This window comes from Hylobates moloch, unplaced genomic scaffold, assembly GCF_009828535.3.
Source record: "Hylobates moloch isolate HMO894 unplaced genomic scaffold, HMol_V3 SCAFFOLD_12, whole genome shotgun sequence".
In the NCBI taxonomy this organism is placed as follows: Eukaryota; Metazoa; Chordata; class Mammalia; order Primates; family Hylobatidae; genus Hylobates; species Hylobates moloch.
The window spans coordinates 26,617,438-26,638,612 of record NW_026652287.1 but is presented as its reverse complement, the minus strand read 5'-3'; the positions used below and the strand labels follow the sequence as shown (position 1 = coordinate 26,638,612).

The window sequence follows — 21,175 nt, the reverse complement described above, 5'->3', positions numbered from 1 at the left end:
GGAAGTGTTTTTTCCTCAGTGCCTCACTGCCTCACTGCCTTGTCCTTTCTTTTTTTAATTTTTCTTACTCCCTAAGGAATAGAGGCCGTATGCCCTGTGTTCTGGCTCTTTAAAATTTCAGGGGTTTTCAAATGAAAATTCCTTCTTGAATTTTTCTTATATCATTAAGATTGTTTATGCTTCAAATAATTACTCTTGAGATCCGTGGAAGGACACATTTGCAGTACACGTGTATGACCTTCTATGAAACATGACCCTACCAAATGGCAATTGGAACTTTAAAACCATTTTAGGGATGTTTATTGTTTGCAGCCTGGAACATAGATCATTGTTAGTGAATTTCAGCTTCACTTCTTAATCATCTCTCTATTTTAATTCTGAAATTTTTAGACAAATATTCCATGTCCTGGACCTCATGGAAATGGACATGGCCAATTTTACAATTATGAGTCTCAGACCACACCTTCAACGCCAGTTGGTGGAATATGAGAGAACCAAGTTCCAGGAAATTTTGGAAGAAACTCCAAGTGAGTATAATATAATGTGTATTTATATTGAAATTAGGTTAAAATGTGATGTTTTCATTTTTGACATCATATATAGTAGTATCACTAAAGAATTTTGGCCTTTCTATTAAACATTTTTTTACCTTCCAAAATTGACATCACAAACTTACAGTTGTTTATTCTGTCCAGGAACCATGCTAAGCACTATTCATTTCTTCATTCATTCAAGATATATTTATTGAGTGCCTCCTGTGTTTCAGACACTGCTTAGGTGCAGTGGATACTGCAGTGAACAGAATGGAATACGGTTGCCGTCCCCAAGGTGCTGACATTCTAGTAGGCATGACAAATAAATAAACATATATTGTCAGGTGTATTATTATTAAGTGCTATGAAGAAAAATAGGATAAAGGGACAGTAATGGGTCAGAAGTGAGGACAGGGTTGTTTTTTAGATGTGATGGACTGGGAAGGTCTCTATAAGTAATATTTGAGTAAAGTTTGCAAAGAAAAGAGGAAGGGGCATGTAAAGATGGGGAAAAGAACGTTCTAGCCTGAGGGACTGCAAGTACAAAGGCACTAAAGCAGAAACTTGCTTATGAGTTTGACAAGCACAGGGCAGACATTGTGACGGGAGTAGAGTTGGTAAGGGGAGAGTGGTAAGAGATGAGGATGAAAAGGAGATAAAGGCAGGTCACATAGAGCATTGTTAGTAAATGAGAAGAGTTTGGATTTCATTCCACGTGCGTTGGAAACTCATCAGAGAGTTTTAATCAGGGGAGCAACATCTGATTTTCATTTTTGAAGAATATTCTTGTTCCTGGCTACAGAATAGGTCATGTGGGAACAAAGAGGGAAACAGAGGTGCCAATTAGGTGGCATTGCAGTTGCTCAGGCAAGAAATGATAGTGGCTTGTTCCAGATGGTAATGGTGGAAGGAGTAAGAAGAGACCAGATTCTGGATACATTTTGAAAGTGGAGTAATCAGATTTGCTGAAGATTGGATAAGGGAGAGGAGAGTTGAGGGTGACTCTAAGGTTTTTGGCCCCATACAACTGGGTGAATGGTGATACAGTTTGAGTGAAACTGGGGAGACCAGGGGAAAGAAGGTTGGGAGATGACATGGAATCGAGTTCAGTTTGGTGATGTGAACTTTTGAGATTTCATTTGACATCAATGTGGAGATGTCAGGCAGGCATTTAGATATGAATGACGAGTTTAGAGGAATAATGGAAATTGTGTATATGCATTTGGGAATCATCAGTATATGTGTGACATATAAAGCCATGGAACTGGGTACTAGTTAACACTTAGAAAATCCTTATCACATTCTAAGTACTTTACCTGTACAAACTAATTTAATCCTTGCAACAACTATGTGAAGTTACCCCCCATTTTATGGGTGCGGAAACTGAGGCACCGTGGGGTTAAGTCACTGGCCTATATAACACAACTTAAAAGTATAGGAGCTCACCTAGGAAGGCAGCTTGGCTCTGCAGTCCATGTTCCTATCCATTATATTACACTGGGTGAGACTACCTAGGGGGAGTGACTGTGGACTCTGAAAGAAACTGACGTGGGGCATTCTAGCAGCTGGAAGCTGAAGTTGAGATGAGGAGGATGATCTAAGAATGGAGACTATGAGGGAGTAGCCAGAGAGGTAGTGTGACAGTCAGGAGAGGCAGGTGTCCTGTAAGATATGTGAAGAAGGTATTTGGAGAAGGAAAGCGTGCCTGGTTTTGGCAAGCGTTGCTAAGTGGTCAAGAAAGACGCAGGCCAACTTGACCATTGGATTTGACTGTTTGATGATGGTCAGTAACCTTGATGAGAGTGGTTTCAGCGGATTTGTGTGCATTAAAACCAGACTGGGCAGGGCACGGTGCCTCACACCTGTAATCCTAGCACTTTGGGAGGCCGAGGCAGGCAGATCACCTGAGGTCATGAGTTCAAGACCAGCCTGGCCAACATGCTGAAACCCCTTCTCTACTAAAATATAAAAATTAGCCAGGATGATGGCGGGTGCCTGTAATCCCAGCTACTCAGGAGGTTGAGACGGGAGAATCGCTTGAACCTGGGAGATGGTGGTTGCAGTGAGCCAAGATTGCATCACTGCACTCCAGCCTGGGTGGCTGAACAAGACTCTGTCTCAAAAAAAAAAACAAAAAACACCACACAAACCAGACTGGAGGGGGATCAAGGTAGAATGGGATTAGAAGAAATCTTAGCTCATCAAATCTTCACAATTACCAGTTACCCAGTGAAGTAGGTACTATTATTCCCTGTATCTTACAGGCAAGGAAACTGAGATGCCAGAGGTTGCACAGCTGCAAGAGGCTGGCTAACTGCTCATTGACAAACTCTTGACACCAGCCTGTGGGGTTTAATTAACCACTATTTAAGGCTGAGTTAGGTGGTTTCTGCCCAAATAGTCAACACAATGGCCTTATATAAAAAAGACAAAACAGGCGCCACATTTAAAGGGGACCTGGCAGGCAGGAGCACATCCAGGGGAGAGCACATTGATCATGGAGGCCACCTGAGGAACCTTCGAGGAAGCTGGGCATGTTCTGCTTGGTAACAAGGAGACTCAGGTGGGCCATGGCCCCATCCACCCTCCCTGTTGACAGCAACTCAGAGACTGGTGAAATTCTGTAGGGCAGACTAGGATTCATGAGAGGGAGGAAGCAGACAGCTGGTTTTGACCTTCCTGATAGTTGGAGCTGTTTTAACTTTGGAATGGGCCTATTATAGCAGTAGTCAGTGCTAGCTAACATTTTGTATGAGCACTTACTACATGCTAAGTCCTTACTGTACCACTTTAGTAGTCTATTCAAGCATCACACTAGCCCTATGAGGTTGGTACTGTTATCACCCCCTAATTACAACTGAGGAAAGTGAGGTTAAGCTACTTAGTCTAGATGACTACTAGTAAGGGGTAGAGCCTGGGTAACCCAAATGTGTCTCTGACTGAAAGCGTGTGCATTTAGATACTGTGCAACCCTGCCTCTCTTCAAACAAGATATGAACTGTGGGGGATATTGCAGAGGGATCTCTCACATCATCTGGCAGATTATTTAGTCATCTGGATAGCCAGTTATCTAGTCAGATAACTTTTAAGTTTTGTTCTACAACAAAAGCTCTATGACTCCAAGGGCTATGTTGTTTTAGCTTCAAAGGGGAGGGAAGGGAGTAAAGTGAAGTAGAACCCTACATCGAACCTGGATCCGAAACCTCAACTGTGGCAACTGTCCACAGCAGCATTTCTCTTGAGACTTAGTGGTTGGTTTCATTTGTGTACCTGTGTATGTAAGCACATGTGCAAATGCACCCGTATTTTTAATCAAGACAGCTTGGAATCTTGAGCAAATTCCCTAATAGGGTGAATTATGATTTTGTTCCACTCAAATTATTTGCCTATTTTTTTCTGTTTTTTTTTCCTTTTTTTTTTTTTTTTTTCTGTTTGTCTTTAAGAGACAGAGTCGCACTCTATTGCCCAGGCTGGGGTGCAGTGGCATGGTCATAACTTACTCTAGCCTCTAATTCTTGGACTCAAGGGATTCTCCTGTCTCAGCTTCCCGAGTACCTAGGACTATAGGCATGTGCCACCACACCTGGCTAATTTTTAAAACATTTTTTGTAGAGACAGGGGTCTCACTGTGTTGCTCAGGCTGGTCTCTGACTACTGGCTTCTTCCTGCCTCTCAAGTTGCTGGGATTACAGGCATGAGCCACTGCACCTGGCTTGCTTCTCTTTTTAAAACCCAGGCTTAGTGACCTGTAATCCATTTGCAACTTTTCTATTGACTTGGATATTTTCAGAGATTTAAGAATAGAGCAAACCCAGCTTTGCATATAGGTCATTATTGCTTAGCAAGAGAAATCAAGAGTCCCAGAAGCAGAGTGTATGTCAGCTGTTAATTATGTCCCCAAGTCACTCTGCCAAAAGTCAGCCCCTGTGCCCTGATATCAAAATAAGAGCCTCATAGTATCATACAGAAGGACAAAAGTGTTGGATTTCTGTGTACACATGATTATATAAGAATTATTAGAAAATTAATACAGAGAAGTACTCTAGATTTCTGAATTGGCTCCAGGAAAATATTTTATTTTGCCTAAGAGGAGATTTTATATAATTGCCTATTTTAAATATAGCCAGGAAAACCTTAGGAATGATTATTTGTACCAAGTAAGTAGCAACAAGATAACCACATTAGATCCAACATGTAAATTATCTGTGGAAAGAGCAAGAGATTATCCCTGGGTGGGGGCCATAAGTAATTTTTAAGATACCCAGAAAGAAAGGCTTTATTTAGACAATACGTCATATCTGATCAAATGTTTTCATGAACTTTATTTCATGTTATTCTTTAAGAAAATTCTGCGGGACATAAGTATCTCCTTCAGAATATATGAAACTCTATTGTGATTGCCTTCACCTGGCACATGAGGCATTCAAGAAATATTTATGGAATATTTTAAAGAGGAGCAAACTGATGCTCAGTGATGACCTCCTTAGACTCAGAGTCATTCAGCTAAGTAAACAGTGGGCACAGTGGCTTACGCCTGTAATCCCAGCACTTTGGGAGGCCAAGGCGGGCAGATCATGAGTTCAGGAGATCGAGACCATCCTGGCCAACATGGTGAAACCCTGTGTCTACTAAAAATACAAAAATTAGCCGGGTGTGGTGGTGCATGCCTGTGGTTCCAGCTACTTAGGAGACTGAGGCAGGAGAATGGCTTGAACCTGGGAGGCGGAGGCTGCAGTGAGCCGAGATTGCACCTCTGCACTCCAGCCTGGGCAACAGAGCGAGTCTCTGTCTCAAACAAAACAAAACAAAACAAAAAACAGTGGAGCTAGGACTGGAAACCAGGTCTCCCAAATCCAAGTCCAGATTAAACCAAGCTGCTACTTTTTCAGCCTTCTTTGAATTTTTCAGTTTTGTGTTATATTACGTGAGTTGTATTGCAAGCAACAGAAACCAACTCTAGCTGACTTAGCCAAAGGGAGGTGAATGGAAGGATGGAGGAAGTTCACAGAATCAAAGGAAAAGCCAAAATGTCAGAAATCAGAAGAATGTCACAAATCTGGATAGGAAAAACTAAGGGATAGCAAGGCTCCATTGTCACGATGGTTGATGTGGGCTGTAAACATGGGCCATCCCTGAACACTGTCACCACTCAGATCCTGGGAAGGAGTCAGCTCTGCTGGGCACATGACTCTGCTCGGCCAGCCCCTGGTCAGGAAGATGGGGCCTCTGAATTGAGACTCACAAAAGAAAACATGGAGGAACCAGGGGAAATGGTTTCTCAGAGAAAGCCAGCACTAAAAGAAGGGAAAGTGAGATGTTGCCAGGCAAAAAAAAAGATGTCATGGATAAGGAAACTACGTTTTTCCAACTGAAAATTGGGGTAGAAGCACGTGTAATGCCATTGCTTGTTCTGGTGTCTGTCTCTCCCTTGCTAGACTAGGAACTTCTCGAGTGCAGGGACTGTGCTTATTTACCTTTAAATCCCCAGTACTTGGTACAATACCTGGGACTGAGTAGGTGCCCAGTAGTTTTCGTCGAATAAACGAATGAATGGAAAAATTCTTAATCCTGTCCCCAGGAAAAGCCGAGGTTGCAGGTGCCTCATGAGGCTGACCTTGCTTTTGGAACCACAGAGAGCAGTCACCGTGCCAGCCTGTGAGAGTGAAGTCCCTGCTGATCCCTAAGAGAAGAGCCAATGTTTCACTCTAAACACATGCTCTTTCTGCTTTACCAGTCATTCTCAAGTCTGACTACAAATTAGAATCATCTGGGGCGTTTAAACACAGAGAGGCCTGAGCCCTGCCTCAGACAGAATAAATCAAAGTCTCCAGGAGCTGTGCCCGTTAACATGTTTTTTTCTTTTTAAAGCTCCCCAGGTGATTCTAAAGTCAGCCAGGACTGAGAACCACTATGCCACACTGTTGCTTTTGTTCAAGATAAGTAAATGGGCTCTTAAATATGTCAGCTGTAAATGATTAAACTTGCAGTATAAACGCTTATTACTGCCACATTGTAATTATACTCACGATGATTTCCACTCGCACTCTCTCAGTTGGATGTCTTTTAAATGAAAGACCGCAAGTCTTTTACATCTTTATAAAACAGAACTAGCAAACCAAAAACAACATTTGCCAACTGAGGAGAAACAAGAGTTGTGAAATTCTGGGGGTGGTGTTGCTTTAGTGTGGCAAACAGAACTACTCATAAATTATCCCTGCTCAAGTGCTGGGTCCAAGGAAGAATTTCAGTCTCTCTCTCTCTCTCTCTAATCTGCACCTGTGTTCAGGCTGTATTTCTTGGCAATTGTCACCTTATAAATTCTACCAAATGTATAATTTTATAAGAACTGTGGTATAAAAAGCAATTTGTTTCTAGTGGGAAACCTTAGAACTGGGTCTAAAGCAAAATAAAGTGAATTTTGCCCTAAGGCAGACAGCCCCAGTAGAGAATTACTGCTTCCAAACTTTCAGCCTCCTGGAATAGCCTTGGCATGTCAAATTTCATTTAGTTCATGATGTAAGAGACATTTTATTCAAAGTTAGAAGAACTACTTATGAGCAAAAGTAAATAAATACTATTTGTCATCTAAGTCCGTGGTTCTCAATGTGGTTCTCTTAGGGGTGATTTTTGCCACTGCCCTCGCCCCACAACATTTAGCCATGTCTGGAGACACTTGGCTGTCCCATCCTGGCAGGGCAGGGCGGGAGGCTGAGGAAGGGCATCTAGTAGGTAGAGGTTAGGGATGCTGCTAAACATTTTATAGTGAACAGGGCAGCACCCAACAACGAAGAATTATCCAGTCCAAAATGTCAATAGTGCCGAGGTTGAGACACCCTAAATAAAGAATTGGAATGAACCCATTTCGTGATGACCCAAGGAACCATCTTATGCTCCAGGAAAATTTGGGCTTCAATAAGCAAGGAAGTCTGGTGGCCGTTGAGCACTTGGGAGTTGTTTTGTGTTTGGAATCAGTCTGATTTCAGCTAGTCATGGCTGCTGGTGGGTGCCGCCTTCTTCTTGCCTTCTTTCCATTGTCTAGAGGGAGCTGTTTCCGCTTGCAGAAGCAAGCGCTTGCAGAGGCACCTTTTGAAGCAACTCTGTGAGTTGTCACAGAAACTGCTAGCAAGGGAACTCTGCTAATAATAACTATTAGGCACCTAGTAACCTATATTATAGTAATATTTAAGTGCCATATGCTTAAAAATGAAATGAATTCAAGTATAAAACCTCATTTCCAGTGATACATATTTTTTATCCAGAAGAATTGAACTTGATAAACTTGTCTGAAGTGGAAGGACAGTCTAACTGGACATTGTCTTTAAGGTCATAGTCTTTAAGGTCAAATTAAGTATGAGACTCAAGTTCAGTGATTTCTTCCTTCCTCACTGCTTCCTTCTCCCTCTCCCATCTTGACTCCTGGAATAGCCCTTGCCAAATACCAGGGATCATACTGCGTGAACTAGATTTTCAGTGTCTGCATGTTTTCTAGATAACATCTCCTTTAAAGCATTGGCTTTTCTTTAAGGAAATCTGCTGAGATTCTGCTTCCTCAAGCTAGCACACTAACTGGTATCTACAAAAAAAAAAAAAAAAAAAAGAAGCCAAGTTCCCAAAAAAGCTCATTTTAACCACCCCACTGCTTAGCCTACTCACTCATTTTATTCCACGGGTGATCACTTCGTCTGAGGCAACTTCATTAATAGGGCAGCTGTTGTGTATCAGGCAGAGAACCTGACTGGGCCCTCTAGAGACAATAATCCCCCTCTTTAAAGGTCGTTTAGAGTTTACAGTTGCTAACACTTAGGGGACATTTCCTTTGTGCCAGAAACGGTTCTAAGTGTTTTGCATGTACTAGTTTGTTGAATATTTACCACAGCTTCAGGAAGAATATTATCCCCAATTCACAGACAGAGGAAACTGAGGAGACATTAGGTAACCTGCCCAAGGCATACAGCTAATGAGTGGTAAAAGCCAGACCGAGTTGAGACTGCCTGGCTCAGAGGCCACGGCTCCCAACTACTGCACCAGCCACTTAATCTGCATGGGGGAGCCTAGCACAAGTTCTTAGTCACATGTTGATTGCTTTGATATTAGGTTGCACTAAGTTGCGATTCATTCATCTGCAATGCAAATTTGATTCCCCAGTCAAGCTGCTGCTTCATTCTCTGTCTTGCTTTCTAAACTGTTGCGGCAGTCTGTTGCTGATCAGTCTCTTTGCACTGCAACTTATGTTTATGTTCTTGTCAAATCTGTTTCAAGGAATAAATGTAAAAGACTTGCCTGCCTAATTATACTGGGCTGTGTTTGACAGATAATCAGTTTTAGAAATGGACACTGTCAGTGGTAAGCTGGATGTGGTGGGTACAGACTTGGGAGCTATTTGCTATACTTTAAGGAATTTTGTGAGCTAGTAAACACAGCCATTACTAAAAATTAAATTATATAAATTTACAATTAAATACATTATATTAAAAACAAAGGTAAAACTCTGGGAAATCATTAGGCAGTTTCTTACTAAACGCACTTACAACCTAGCAATCGCAATACTGAGTCTTTATCCCCAAGAATTGTAAACTTACATTCACACAGAAACCTGTACATAAATATTCATAGCAGCCTTATTTGTATAACCCCAAACTGAAACAACCAAAATGGCTTTCAACAGGTAAGTAAATAAACAGACTGTGGTATATCCATACAATATAATACCACTCAGTAATAAAAAGGAATGAACTATTGATACATACAACTTGGATGGATGCTTAGAAAACAAAGCCAATCTCAAAGGGTTATTTTGCTGGTCTGCTCAGGCTACCAAAACAAAGTACCACAGACTGGGTAGCTTAAACAATATTAGTTTATGTTTCTCAGTTCTCAAGGCTGAAAGTCCAAAATGAAGGTGCCAGCTGATTTGGTTCCTGATGAGGGCTTTCTTCCTGGCACTGCAGACATGCCTATTTCTCAGTGTGTGCAGATGGAAAGAGAGAGAGGAAGCTCTTTCTTGTCTCCTCTTTTAAGGGTATCAACCCTCATGACCTCATCTAACCCTAATTACCTCCCAAAGTCTCCATCTCCAAGTGTCATCACAGTGGAAGTTAGGGCTTCATGATAGAAATTTGGGTGGCAGGTGGACACAAACAGTCTATAATGGCTACATATTGTATGATTCTATTTACATAACATTCTTGAAGTGACATAGTTATGGTGATCAGTGGTTACCAGAAGTTAGGGTTGAGGTAATAGTGTGACTCCTGGGAGGTAACATGAGGAGATATTTTATGGTGATGGAATAGTTGAGTATCCTGATGGTTACAGGGATCCACGTATGTAATAAAATTTCTTAGAACTATACACACACAAAGGATGCATGCAAAAACTGGTAAAATCAGTATAAGTTAATGGTATTGTACCCATGTCAGTTTCCTGATTTTGACAATATACTGTAGTTATTTAAGATGCTGTCCTTGGGGGCAGCTGGGTGAAGGGTATACAGGAACTATCTGTACTATTTTCACAACTTCTTAAGTCTTTTATTTTGAAATAGTTTAAGCTATTTCAAAATTTAAAAGTTATTTTTAAAGCCCTAAAAAAGAATGAACTGTGATACATAAGTCAGTGTGGATAAATGTCAGAAACACTATGCTAGGTACTTTATGATTCCATTTATATGAATTTTTAGAAGGCAAACTGATTCATGCAGTTAGGAGTTAAAAGTAGTTGAGTGAGGTGCACATTGACAGGAAAGGGAGATGAGAGAACTTTCTAGGGTAATGGATATGGTCTATATCTTGTTTTAGGTGGTAGTTGCACAGGTATATAGAATAGTCAAAACTCACCAAACTGAACACTTAAGAGCTGAACATTTTATTGTATGAATTTATTATGTCTGTAAATATAAACATTTATATATGTGAAAAAAACAAAATAATTAAAAAGTAAAGGTAAACAAATACTAAAAACTCTTCACTTCCAAATTATCTTACTATTGTCTATAGTCTTGACATTAAAGAATCTCAAGACTGTACATATAATAGGTATAAAGTACCTGTTATATCTGGATGATGGAAACAATATGTAGCAGTGTTCTATACTGTGCATCTCTGCTCAACTTCATATTTAGTGACTCTCCTCCTACTTGCTCGTTCTACAAATGAGGAAATCAAAAGCTCAGGAGAGAAGTGAGGGCTAGAGATACAGATTTAGGAGCCTTATGGGGTATGGGCGGAAATAGAAACCACAGAAATGAGTAAGATGGTCTAGTGAGATTGAAGAGTACCAAATCAGTGGAGATTGGGTAGAGTGCTTGGAAGTATCAACATGTAAGGAACAGGCAGAGGAACATCTTCCTGTAATTGAAGGGAGATGCACCTGTCTTCTCATCCTGTCTTCTCAACCCAAGTATGAGATACAGAAGCACACCTAGGGGAAACCAGGAAAGGGTGGTGTCAGAAAAGCCAGGAAAAGAGTTTCTGGAGGGCTGTACTAAGAGATGTCTGTATTACAGAGATGTTTAAAAAAGGTAGGAAGGACATATTTGCTAGATTTGACAACCAGGTGGTGGCCTTAGAAAGGTTATGGGAAGGATTTATTTCAGAACCTGTCTAGTCTATATTCTGTATCTTGGTAGATGGCACAGGCATTCATTCAGATGTCCAAGGTACAAATCTGGGAGTCATCCTAGAATACTCCTTTCCTACTCTCTACATGTAAGTGGTCACCAAGACCTGTGGGTGTTCCTCCTAAATATTTCTCACTTTTTCCCTCTTTACCCCTCACTTCCACTGCCCTTATCCGTTCACTCTCTTGTTTGAACCACTGCAACAATTTACTCTCCTCCACGAATTCAGTCTTTCTTTCCAAGCAATTTTTCTGACATACATATCTGATCATACAGGTTCCATGTTGAAAATAGTATTATTCAGCGGGGCACAGTGGCTCACACCTGTAATCCCAACACTTTGGGGGGCCGAGGTGGGTGGATCATGAGGTCAGGAGATCGAGACCATCCTGGCCAACATGGTGAAACCCCATCTCTACTAAAAATACAAAAATTATCTGGGTGTGGTGATGCACGCCTGTAGTCCCAGCTACTCAGGAGGCTGAGGCAGGAGAATCGCTTGAACCTGGGAGGCAGAGGTTGCAGTGAGCTGAGATTGCCCCACTGCACTCCAGCCTGGGTGACAGAGCGAGACCCAGTCTTAAAAAAAAGAAAAGAAAGAAAATATTATTCTCAAAACTGCCCATTCCCATCGCTGGTGTTTGTAACCTGGGGACTATGAATCTGGTAAGAGAGAATGAAAATTGTTTGTGGACATGTGCACGTGAGTGTGCACATTCACCTTGGGAAAGGCGTATCTCTAATTAGATATTAAAAGCGGTCCAAGACCCAAATATGTGTAATAATTATACTCTGTTTTCTCTTCAGATTGTATAAATCTTTCACCTTTTACCAAAAATGTGTGAAAATTAATGCCTTTACTGTAAATACCTTCTCTGCACAAACTCAAGGCTGGCTTCTAACCACCCATCCAATGCCATTTGCTACAACCCTCTTACCCCTAGTTCTTTATGGACCAGCAATACAGATTTGTTTGTGGCATCCGGAATGTGGCATCTAGAATGTGCCATATGCTCTCTTTTCCAGAGCACTTACAGAGCTCTTCCTCTTAGATTCTTTCCTGGACAGCCTCTTCTCCCACAATTACTAGCATTCATTGTACTCTGTTATAATTGTTAGTTTACAGGTCTGCCTTTCCATCTGGACTGTAAACTCCTTGCAGGGCATGGCTGTGTCTTTTCATTCATGCCCAGCACCCAACACAGCATCTGTCAAGTGGAATACACCAGTGAAGGGATCAATCAGCTGTAGAACAAATGTGTGGCCTTTTCACTCTTAGGTGCTCTTGATCAGACTACAGAATGGATAAAAGAATCTGTAAATGAAGAATTATTTTCTCTTTCTGAGAGTGCTTTAACTCCTGGGGCTGAAAATACCTCCAAGCCAAGCCTGAGCCCTACTTTGGTGCTAAATAATAGTTACTTGAAACTGTTACAGTGGGATTATCAGAAAAAAGAATTACCAGAGGTGAGTGATTTTGTTCTTCACCCAAATTTCCCAGTCTTTTTATTCTTAAGTTCTAACTTTGAATCATCTGGTCTGTGTTTCATGTGGTTTAATGACTTTACAAAAATCAGATAAAAATGGGAATTTGGAAATGACATTGCCTGTTTTGTATTTTCATGCTATTGAGTTACCCTTTCTATTTTTATATTTTAAATAAATATGTTAGACACTCATGACAGATGGAGCACGTCTTCAGGAACTGACAGAAAAGCTGAATCAATTGAAAATGATTGCCTGCCTGTCCCTAATTACCAACAACATGGTGGGTGCTATTACAGAAGGCCTGCCTGAGCTTGCAAGCAGGTTAAAAAGGATTTCAGCTGTTCTACTTGAAGGCATGAACAAAGAGTAAGTTCCAAATTTTTGCATCTGCTCCGTCTTGTATTAAGGCTTTGCATGTGTCTCAGAGAAGAAGAATGACCTTGGACATCTGGATGTGAGATTCAGGACTGTGCTTTAGAGAAGCTTATCTTACACCTTTTTCTAGAATTTCCTTTAATATCTCTGAAGGCTTAGATGTCCTCTCATAGAAAGGGAGAGGTGTTTTCCATGACAAGTGCCAGGGTGAGTGTAGTATTTCCACTTACAATGAATGTGTACAACAGCTTTTCTTTGACAGTGCTTTGGAAAAAAAACAAATGAAAAACAGAAATCTGCCAAGCTTGATGTTTAGAATTGCACAATTTTTTTTTTTTTTTTGAGACAGAGTCTCGCTCTGTCACCAGGCTGGAGTGCAGTGGCGCAATCTCAGCTCACTGCAACCTCCGCCTCCCAGGTTCAAGCGATTCTCCTGCCTCAGCCTCCCAAGTAGCTGGGACTACAGGCATGCGCCACCACGCCCAGCTAATTTTTGTATTTTTAGTAGAGACCAGGTTTCACCATGTTGGCCAGGATGGTCTCGATCTCTTGACCTCATGATTCACCTGTCTCGGCCTCCCTAGAATTGTGCTATTGAAGAGGGCTTTCCTCCAGTTGTTCTGACTTCATCATTTTTCTGCAATGAAATGTTTACTGACTTTGCAAATCCACCTTGCTACGAAGTCTTCAGAAGTGCTGACAATTCTGCCCTTCAGAGATGTGACACAGTCCAGTGAAGATTTTGGTTTTTGCTAAATTTATCTCCAGTATTACACCTTCATGAATGCTGGAATCCCATTTAGATTTTGCATTTACATCATCCAATAGGAATTCCTATCCAAGTCAGAAAATTCTTAGTCTTGGTGAATGGCAAGATGGTTCTGTGGGTCTCTTATGGGTCAGCTTCTCCTGCTGGTTCCCCTTTCAGGTGTCTTCAGAGGCATGTCCTCCTTATTCCTGTAATTGAAGGGAGATGCACCTGTCTTCTCATCCTCCCACCTATTATTCTGAGAGCATATAAATTACTTGATGAAATCCTAGACTATTAAGAGCCAAAAGGAGCCCACGTAGTTATAGAATCCAACTTCTCATTTTGAACTGAAGCTTAGAGATACAATAGAATTTGCCTTGGGCTGCAAATAGAAAAGGGCAGACCAAGGACTGAGCCCTGATCTGACCTTTCTGCTGATTCTGATGCTCATTAATATTCCAGGACCAAGACCTATAATGAAACCTCTGATTTTGCAGTTGGTCTTATCTTACCATTTCCCTGCATGGGTAGTCATTACTTTCCAGAAACTTTTATTTATTAAGCCTTTAGAGAACACCCAGTGCTGCTGAAATGTTAATATAAAGTATACAGAAAGTGGTTACTAAGAAGACAGGCTTGCTTTCGGGTCAGACAGACCAGGGTTTAAATCCCAGCTCTGCTATTGACTTATTATGAACACTTGAATATGTTCTCAAATTACCATGAGCCTGACTTCCTCACTTGTAAGAAGGGAATAATAATTGTATTAATATCTACCTTGGAGTTGTGAGAACTTATAATGATTCAGGTACAGGTGTGTGGCACGCAATATGTACTCAGTGAATGCTAGCTATTAATAACTAGCCATTAAATCATCCCCTTTATAATTGTATCTGGTTGCTTTATTGTTTAAATTTTTTCCCTGTGTTAGGAAATGAATACAATCAATTCTCAATTATCCTCATTACGGACGGGGCAATAGCATTCATAGTATTAAAAAAAGGGATAGTACTAAATAGTAGACCAAGATGTCATTTATATTTGGTTTGATGATGCATCTTGAAAACTAGAAGGAGTTTTTCCCTCTTCATTGTGAGTAGAAGGCATGGCTTATGCTAAGACAACTTTTTTTGAAGAGCTGAAAGAGGATTTATTGATTAATTGATTTTTACTTTTTTTCCCTTTTTCAACTTTTATTTTACGTGTAGGGGCACATGTACAGGTTTTTTACATGGGTAAATTGAGGGTCACTGGGGTTTGCTGTACCAGTGATTTCATCACCCAGGTAGTGAGCATAGTTAGTTTTTCAACCCTCACCCTCCTCCAGACCTCCACCTTGAAGTGTAGGAGCCAGTATCTGTTGTTCCCCTTTGTGTCCATGTTTACTCAGTGTTTAGTTCCCACTTATAAGCGAGAACATGTGGTATTTGGTTTTCTGTTTCTGAATTAATTCACTTAGGATAATGGTCTCCAGTTTTACCCATGTTGCTGCAAAGAACATGATCTTATTCTTTTTACAGCTGTATAGTATTCCATGGTGTACATATACCATATTTTCTTTATCCAGTCCACCATTGATGGGCATCTAGGTTGATTCCATGTCTTTGCTGTTGTGAATAGTGCTGCAGTGAACACATGAGTACATGTGTCTTTTTGATAGAGTGATTTCTATTCCTTTGGGAATAAACCCAGTAATGGGATTGCTCAGTTGACTGTTTTAAGTTATTTTAGAAATCTCCAAACTGCTTTCCACAGTGGCTGAACTAATTTACATTCCCACCAGCAGTGTATAAGTGCTCTCTTTTCTCTACAACCTTGCCAGAATCTGTTATTTTCTGACTTTTTAATAATAGCCATTCAGGCTGGGCATGGTGGCTCACACCTGCAATCCCAGCATTCTAGGAGGCTGAGGCAGCCAGATCACTTGAGGTCGGGAGTTCAAGACTAGTCTGCCCAAGATGGCGAAACCCTGTCTCTACAAAAAATACAAAAAATAATTAGCCGAGCATGGTGGCGTGTGCCTGTAGTCCCAGCTACTCAGGAAGCTAAGGCAGGAGAATCACTTGAACCTGGGAGGCAGAGGTTGCAGTGAGCCGAGATTGTGCCACTGCACTCCAGCCTGGGTGATGGAGTGAGACTCCGTCTCAAAAGAAAAGAAAAGAAAAAAATAGCCATTCAGACTGGTATGAGATGGTATCTCACTGTGGTTTTGATTTGCATTTCTCTAATGATTAGGCAAATGATCTAGTGACGTTGAGCATTTCTTCAGATGCTTGTTGGCTACATGTATGTCTTCTTTTGAGAAGTTTCTGTTCATGTCCTTTGCCCATTTTTTAATGAGGTTGTTTTTTGCTTGTTGAGTGTTTAAGTTCCTTGTAGATTCTAGATATTAGACCTTTGTTGAATGCATAGTTTGCATTCCATTTGCTCCCATTCTATAGACTGTTTACTCTGTGGATAATTTCTTTTTCTGTGCATAAGCTCTTTAGTTTAATTAGGTCCCATTTGTCTATTTTTGTTTTTGTTGTATTTGCTTTTGGATAATTCATCACAAAATGTTTGCCAAGGCCTATGTCCATAATGGTATTTCCTGGGTCTTCCTTTAGGGTTTTTAAAGGTCTTATAGTTAAGTCTTTAATCCATCTTGAGTTGATTTTTGTATCTGGTGAAAGGAAGGAGTCCAGTATCAATTTTCTGCATATGGCTAGGCAGTTTCCCTTTAGCCTAAGAACTCACTGATTAAAAGCAAGAAAAAGCTAGGGCAGTACATTGTAGTGGATAAAAAGTCGGAAGGTAAAAATTTTATTACAATCAGTCTATCCTTGGGTTACAGAATTCCAACGTCAGGTCCAGTGTGCGGGCTTATAACAAATTCCAGTCAAGGCAGAACACCAAGAACTTACTTCTTATTGCTGTTAATGATGATAAACATGATAACCTATTTTTCCCTTTTCCTTCTTCCATGTGCCTGATAATCTGCTAAGAGATAAATATTAGACACATAGAAGTTCAGTGGTAGAGCCAGGATTTGAACCCAGTTCCACATGACACCATAGCTTATGTTCCAACTCACTCCATTATACTGCTTCCTATCATTGAGCCCTTCTCTCATCCTTTAATTCCCATTTTGCAGAGTTATCTTAAGGACCCTTTCTGGATAGTGAGATAAAATTTTCAATCATCTTTCCCTAATAGTGTGGACCCAACAAATGCCCTTTCTAATTACCTATTTTTCCTTACCTACTAAACAACTCACTCTTTAATTACCTTTACAACTTTCTGGACTCTATATATTGGAGATTATTTATCAGTTACTTGAATAATGGGAAGGAGCTTATTATCTTTGGTCATGATCAGCCAGAAGTTTTAGGTATTTGACCTCTGAATATCTTCATTTGTTGTTTATGATTGGTGTTATAGATTCACTGCTCAGGCATAGATGAATTGAGTCTGCTTCATTTATCAAGTGCTTTTTTTTTTTTTTTTTTTTTTTTTGAGACGGAGTCTTGCTCTGTCACCCAGGCTGGAGTGCAGTGGCGCGATCTCGGCTCACTGCAAGCGCCGCCTCCCGGGTTCACGCCATTCTCCTGCCTCAGCCTCTCTGAGTAGCTGGGACTACAGGCACCCGCCACCACGCCCGGCTAATTTTTTGTATTTTTAGTAGAGACGGGGTTTCACCGTGTTAGCCAGGATGGTCTCGATCTCCTGACCTCGTGATCCGCCCGCCTCGGCCTCCCAAAGTGCTGGGATTACAAGCGTGAGCCACCGCGCCCGGCCTCAAGTGCATTTTTTAAAATGTGTGAATGAATCCACTCAGACCAACAAGTTTATTTTAAGAATTGGTGTTTTCTGTCCCTTTCTGATAGCCCTGCAATATAAATAGGGTTGCAGGTGCATTTTTGGGGACCACATTTTTCTGCTTATGCTTTTCTATTTAAACACTGGTACACAATTTAATGATTTTAAGCATTTAGAAATCTGCTACATCAGAAGGTTGGTGGTTGGGAGGAGTTACTATTTTATAAGTTCATTCTAATAGAGGTTATTATTGTCTGTATGAGAGAAATTTGGTAGACATCTAAAACAAGTCTGTATATTAAAAATAATAACTTGATGAACAAAAACTTGCCCTGGTGGAATTTCATTTTATGTTTCATAGGACCTTTAACTTGAAGGAAGTCCTGAATTCTATTGGTGTTCAGACTTGTGTTGAGGTTAACAAGACCCTGATGGAAAGAGGTTTACCCACTTTAAATGCTGAGATTCAAGCTAATCTTATAGGTCAATTTTCAAGCATTGAAGAGGAGGACAATCCTATCTGGTCCTTGATTGGTGAGTCCTTTTATTGATTTCTGCTTCAATTCCAATTTGCTTTAACTTGCTGATTTTGACTAATATTAAGTCAGTCAAATTTTGATCTTAAACACATTACCCACTTTTGGAGGATAAATATTGAAAATATCAAGAAATATTAATGTTTTCAAAGGCCTGGGACTCATTGCTGCTTCTGTGTGTCGTGGAGTTGGGGGATGTTTCAGGGCCTATTATCTATTCAGCCGATAGATTTTATGACGAGAATAACAGAGTGCTGGAGTAATGTTAAAATCCTAGATCAATGCAGTAATTCAAACCAGCTGGCAGTATGTTCACAGATAGTAGGTATCAGTTCTGCTGTGAGCAGCTCTGAAGGAACTTGGTCAGGCTTAAAGAGACAAAGACTAAAAATGTGTGGATCCGGGAGACATAGTATGTAGGCTTCTTTTTGTAATGGTCAGCCAGGAAATTGACTGCCTCAAAGTCAAGCTGTGTTGGTGAGTTGGGAAAATGGATAATGTATCAGTTAGGACTTTTTCTGTTACCTGTTACAAGAATCTAAACTTCTAAACTAGCGTAAACAAAATGAGCATTTATTTTCTCATCTAACTGAAAAGACCAGGGGGTAGGGCTGGCTTCTGGTACAGCCTAATGAGAGTTCCAGCTGTCACTGGCACTAGTTTTCCTGCCTCCAACTCTCAACACTACCTTCTCCTGGGCCAGCTGCCTTCACAGGCAGACTTTTCTCATGACAGCAGGATGGCTTTAGCTCCAGCCTACAACCTTCCATATTTAAGTCAAGTGAAAAACAAGGGATCTGCCTCCCTGTTAGCTCAAACAGTGACCCCATCATTGAGTCTCAGTGGCTCCAGTTAGCCTGACTATGGTTCATGTCCCATTCTTGAATTGGTCATGGTGGCCTGAGGGGAAGAAAGTTAAGCCTGAGACATATATTCACCTCCTGGAGCCAAGGAGGAGTCAGTTTTCTCTGTAACACCTGATGAGAGTAGGGAGGAGATGGTTACCCCCAAATAAACTCAGAGTATTGTGGCCATAAGGAAGGGGAGAAGCTGCCGTGTGGTACAAAGCAGTTGTCTACTACCGAGGTTGAAGGATGAAAACCAAAAGTAGAAGAGTGTAGAATTAGAATGTACTAACCTGCTAGGACTAATCTGCAAATTTTCAAAGTACAACATTCACGGCCCTAAGAATACAAATAACATTTTATTATTGATTTGAAGCTTTCAAATGGTGTTGTTCATCCTTATCCCTGGGGACATGGAATGCGGGGGATCCAGGCCACACAGGCTACTTCAGTGGTTCAAGGCTTCAACTTTGCCCCCAGAAAGGAACAGTGTTGGTGTATACAACATTGTGGGCTGCTGGAGAGGCTGCTCCTGAGAGGGGACAGTTGATAACAATAACAGAGCATGACCACTGTCACCTGTGACCAAGCCCTTATCTATATACCTTCACATGCTGACATGCATCTGTCCTCAGAGCATGTCGTCCCCAGCTGAACAGGTAAAACCTGAGAGATGGTGTTCTAGGAGGAAGAGGGATAGAGTGGGGACTGAGACACTGCCCAGCAGTCTCTGCAGCATACCGCCAGATCCCCAGTAGTGTGCAGGCCTCATGAGGACAGTGTGCAGGTTGGTTCACTGTTATATTCTTGTGCAATGCTGCACGCGCACATATATTTAATAAATATTTGTGAAATGGATGAATGCATAGGAGACTTGGAGAGGTTAAATAACTTTCACTCAAAGTCCCATAACAAGCTGGGGGCAGAGTCTGTCTTCCCCAGCCTGTCTGACTCCAGAGCTCATGTTCCTAACTGCTCTGACTGGCACGTCAGTCAGAGCTGGAGCACTGCTGCTTGCTGGCAGAGTGGCCAGAGTGTCAGAGTGTATTCTGTGACTTTTCTTTGGATAAGGGAAATGCTTGCAGTATCAGAAGGAGGAGGGAAGCTGAGGGCCAGGAGATGCCTCTTAAAATCTGGTAAAGCAACTTCTGTCCACCCAGCTTTCCCCAGTCCAACTTCCCTGTCCTTTTGCAAATTGAAAGCATTTTTAATCTCATTCAAAGTACTGTTGCCCTAGCAACTTAAGTGACTCACTTGAGTGTCTCTCCTTCGACTCTAGAAGCCAAGGACACGCCTTTGGCAGGGACTTCATGTGGCTGCTCCTAACTGGACAAACACTCCTGTCACTTTAGCCTTTGCCTAAAAACAGACTCATCTGCAAAAGAGGCAAAAGAGACAGAACCACTTGCTGACATAATAACGATTTTGAAAGGGTTTCATTCTTTAAACCTTCTTATGGGAAAGCGTTTGGATCATATCTGTGATGATATAGACCTGGGCCTCTGAAGGTCAGGCAGCTAGTCTAAAGGGAAAGTAGTACACAGTTAACTCTAAATGTATGCCTGCAGAGGAGTTAGAATAAATTAAACAGAGAGATTCCTGGAACCTGAGAAGGGTTTGATCAGTGTTGGCCATGGTTTGCCTCTGCTAAGGGTACCCACAGTATGCTTTCTTTTGTTCTCAGTTGATGCGCTATTTATTTACTGAAGGGATTATAATCCCCAATTCCCATTACAATTCTTAACCTTTTGAAAAGATATTAGAAAGGGATTTTTCTTTCAAGTATATACTAAGTAAAAATTATGGATTTCCTGCTGTGTAAATTATTTGCATGCCTACGTCTACTTTTTTTTTTTTTTTTGAGATGGAGTCTTGCTCTGTTGCCCAGTCTGGAGTGCAGTGGTGTGATCTTGGCTCACTGCAACCTCTGCCTCCCAGGGTCAAGCTATTCTTCTGCCCCAGCCTCCCTAGTAGCTGGGACTACAGGTGCGGACCACCACGCCCAGCTATTTTTTTGTATTTTTAGTAGAGACGGGGTTTCACCATATTGGCCAGGCTGGTCTCAAACTCCTGACCTTGTGATCCGCCCACCTCGGCCTCCCAAAGTGCTGGGATTACAGGCATGAGCCACTGCGCTTGGCCTGCCATCTACATTTTTAACAAGTAATTTCAATTGCACAGGTGATACAGAATAATTTCTCCTTGTACAAAAATTACAAAGGCCAGGCACA

The 21,175-nt window shown here is 41.2% G+C and overlaps 1 protein-coding gene across 7 annotated transcripts in view; it reads left to right on the top strand.

Moving 5' to 3' along the window:
• TCP11L2 (t-complex 11 like 2) overlaps nucleotides 1–21,175 on the top strand; it is a 46,377-nt gene that overhangs the window by 19,957 nt on the left and 5,245 nt on the right. For 6 of the 7 annotated variants that reach the window (XM_058425467.1, XM_032168814.2, XM_032168815.2 and 3 more), the window contains 4 exons: nucleotides 391–527; nucleotides 12,431–12,618; nucleotides 12,824–13,005; nucleotides 17,925–18,097. In XM_058425467.1, coding sequence (XP_058281450.1) covers nucleotides 391–527; nucleotides 12,431–12,618; nucleotides 12,824–13,005; nucleotides 17,925–18,097 — 680 coding nt within the window. Of the gene's footprint in view, nucleotides 1–390; nucleotides 528–6,111; nucleotides 6,965–12,430; nucleotides 12,619–12,823; nucleotides 13,006–17,924; nucleotides 18,098–21,175 lie in introns of those variants that run through there. The other variant, XM_032168819.2, reaches the window with a different exon arrangement.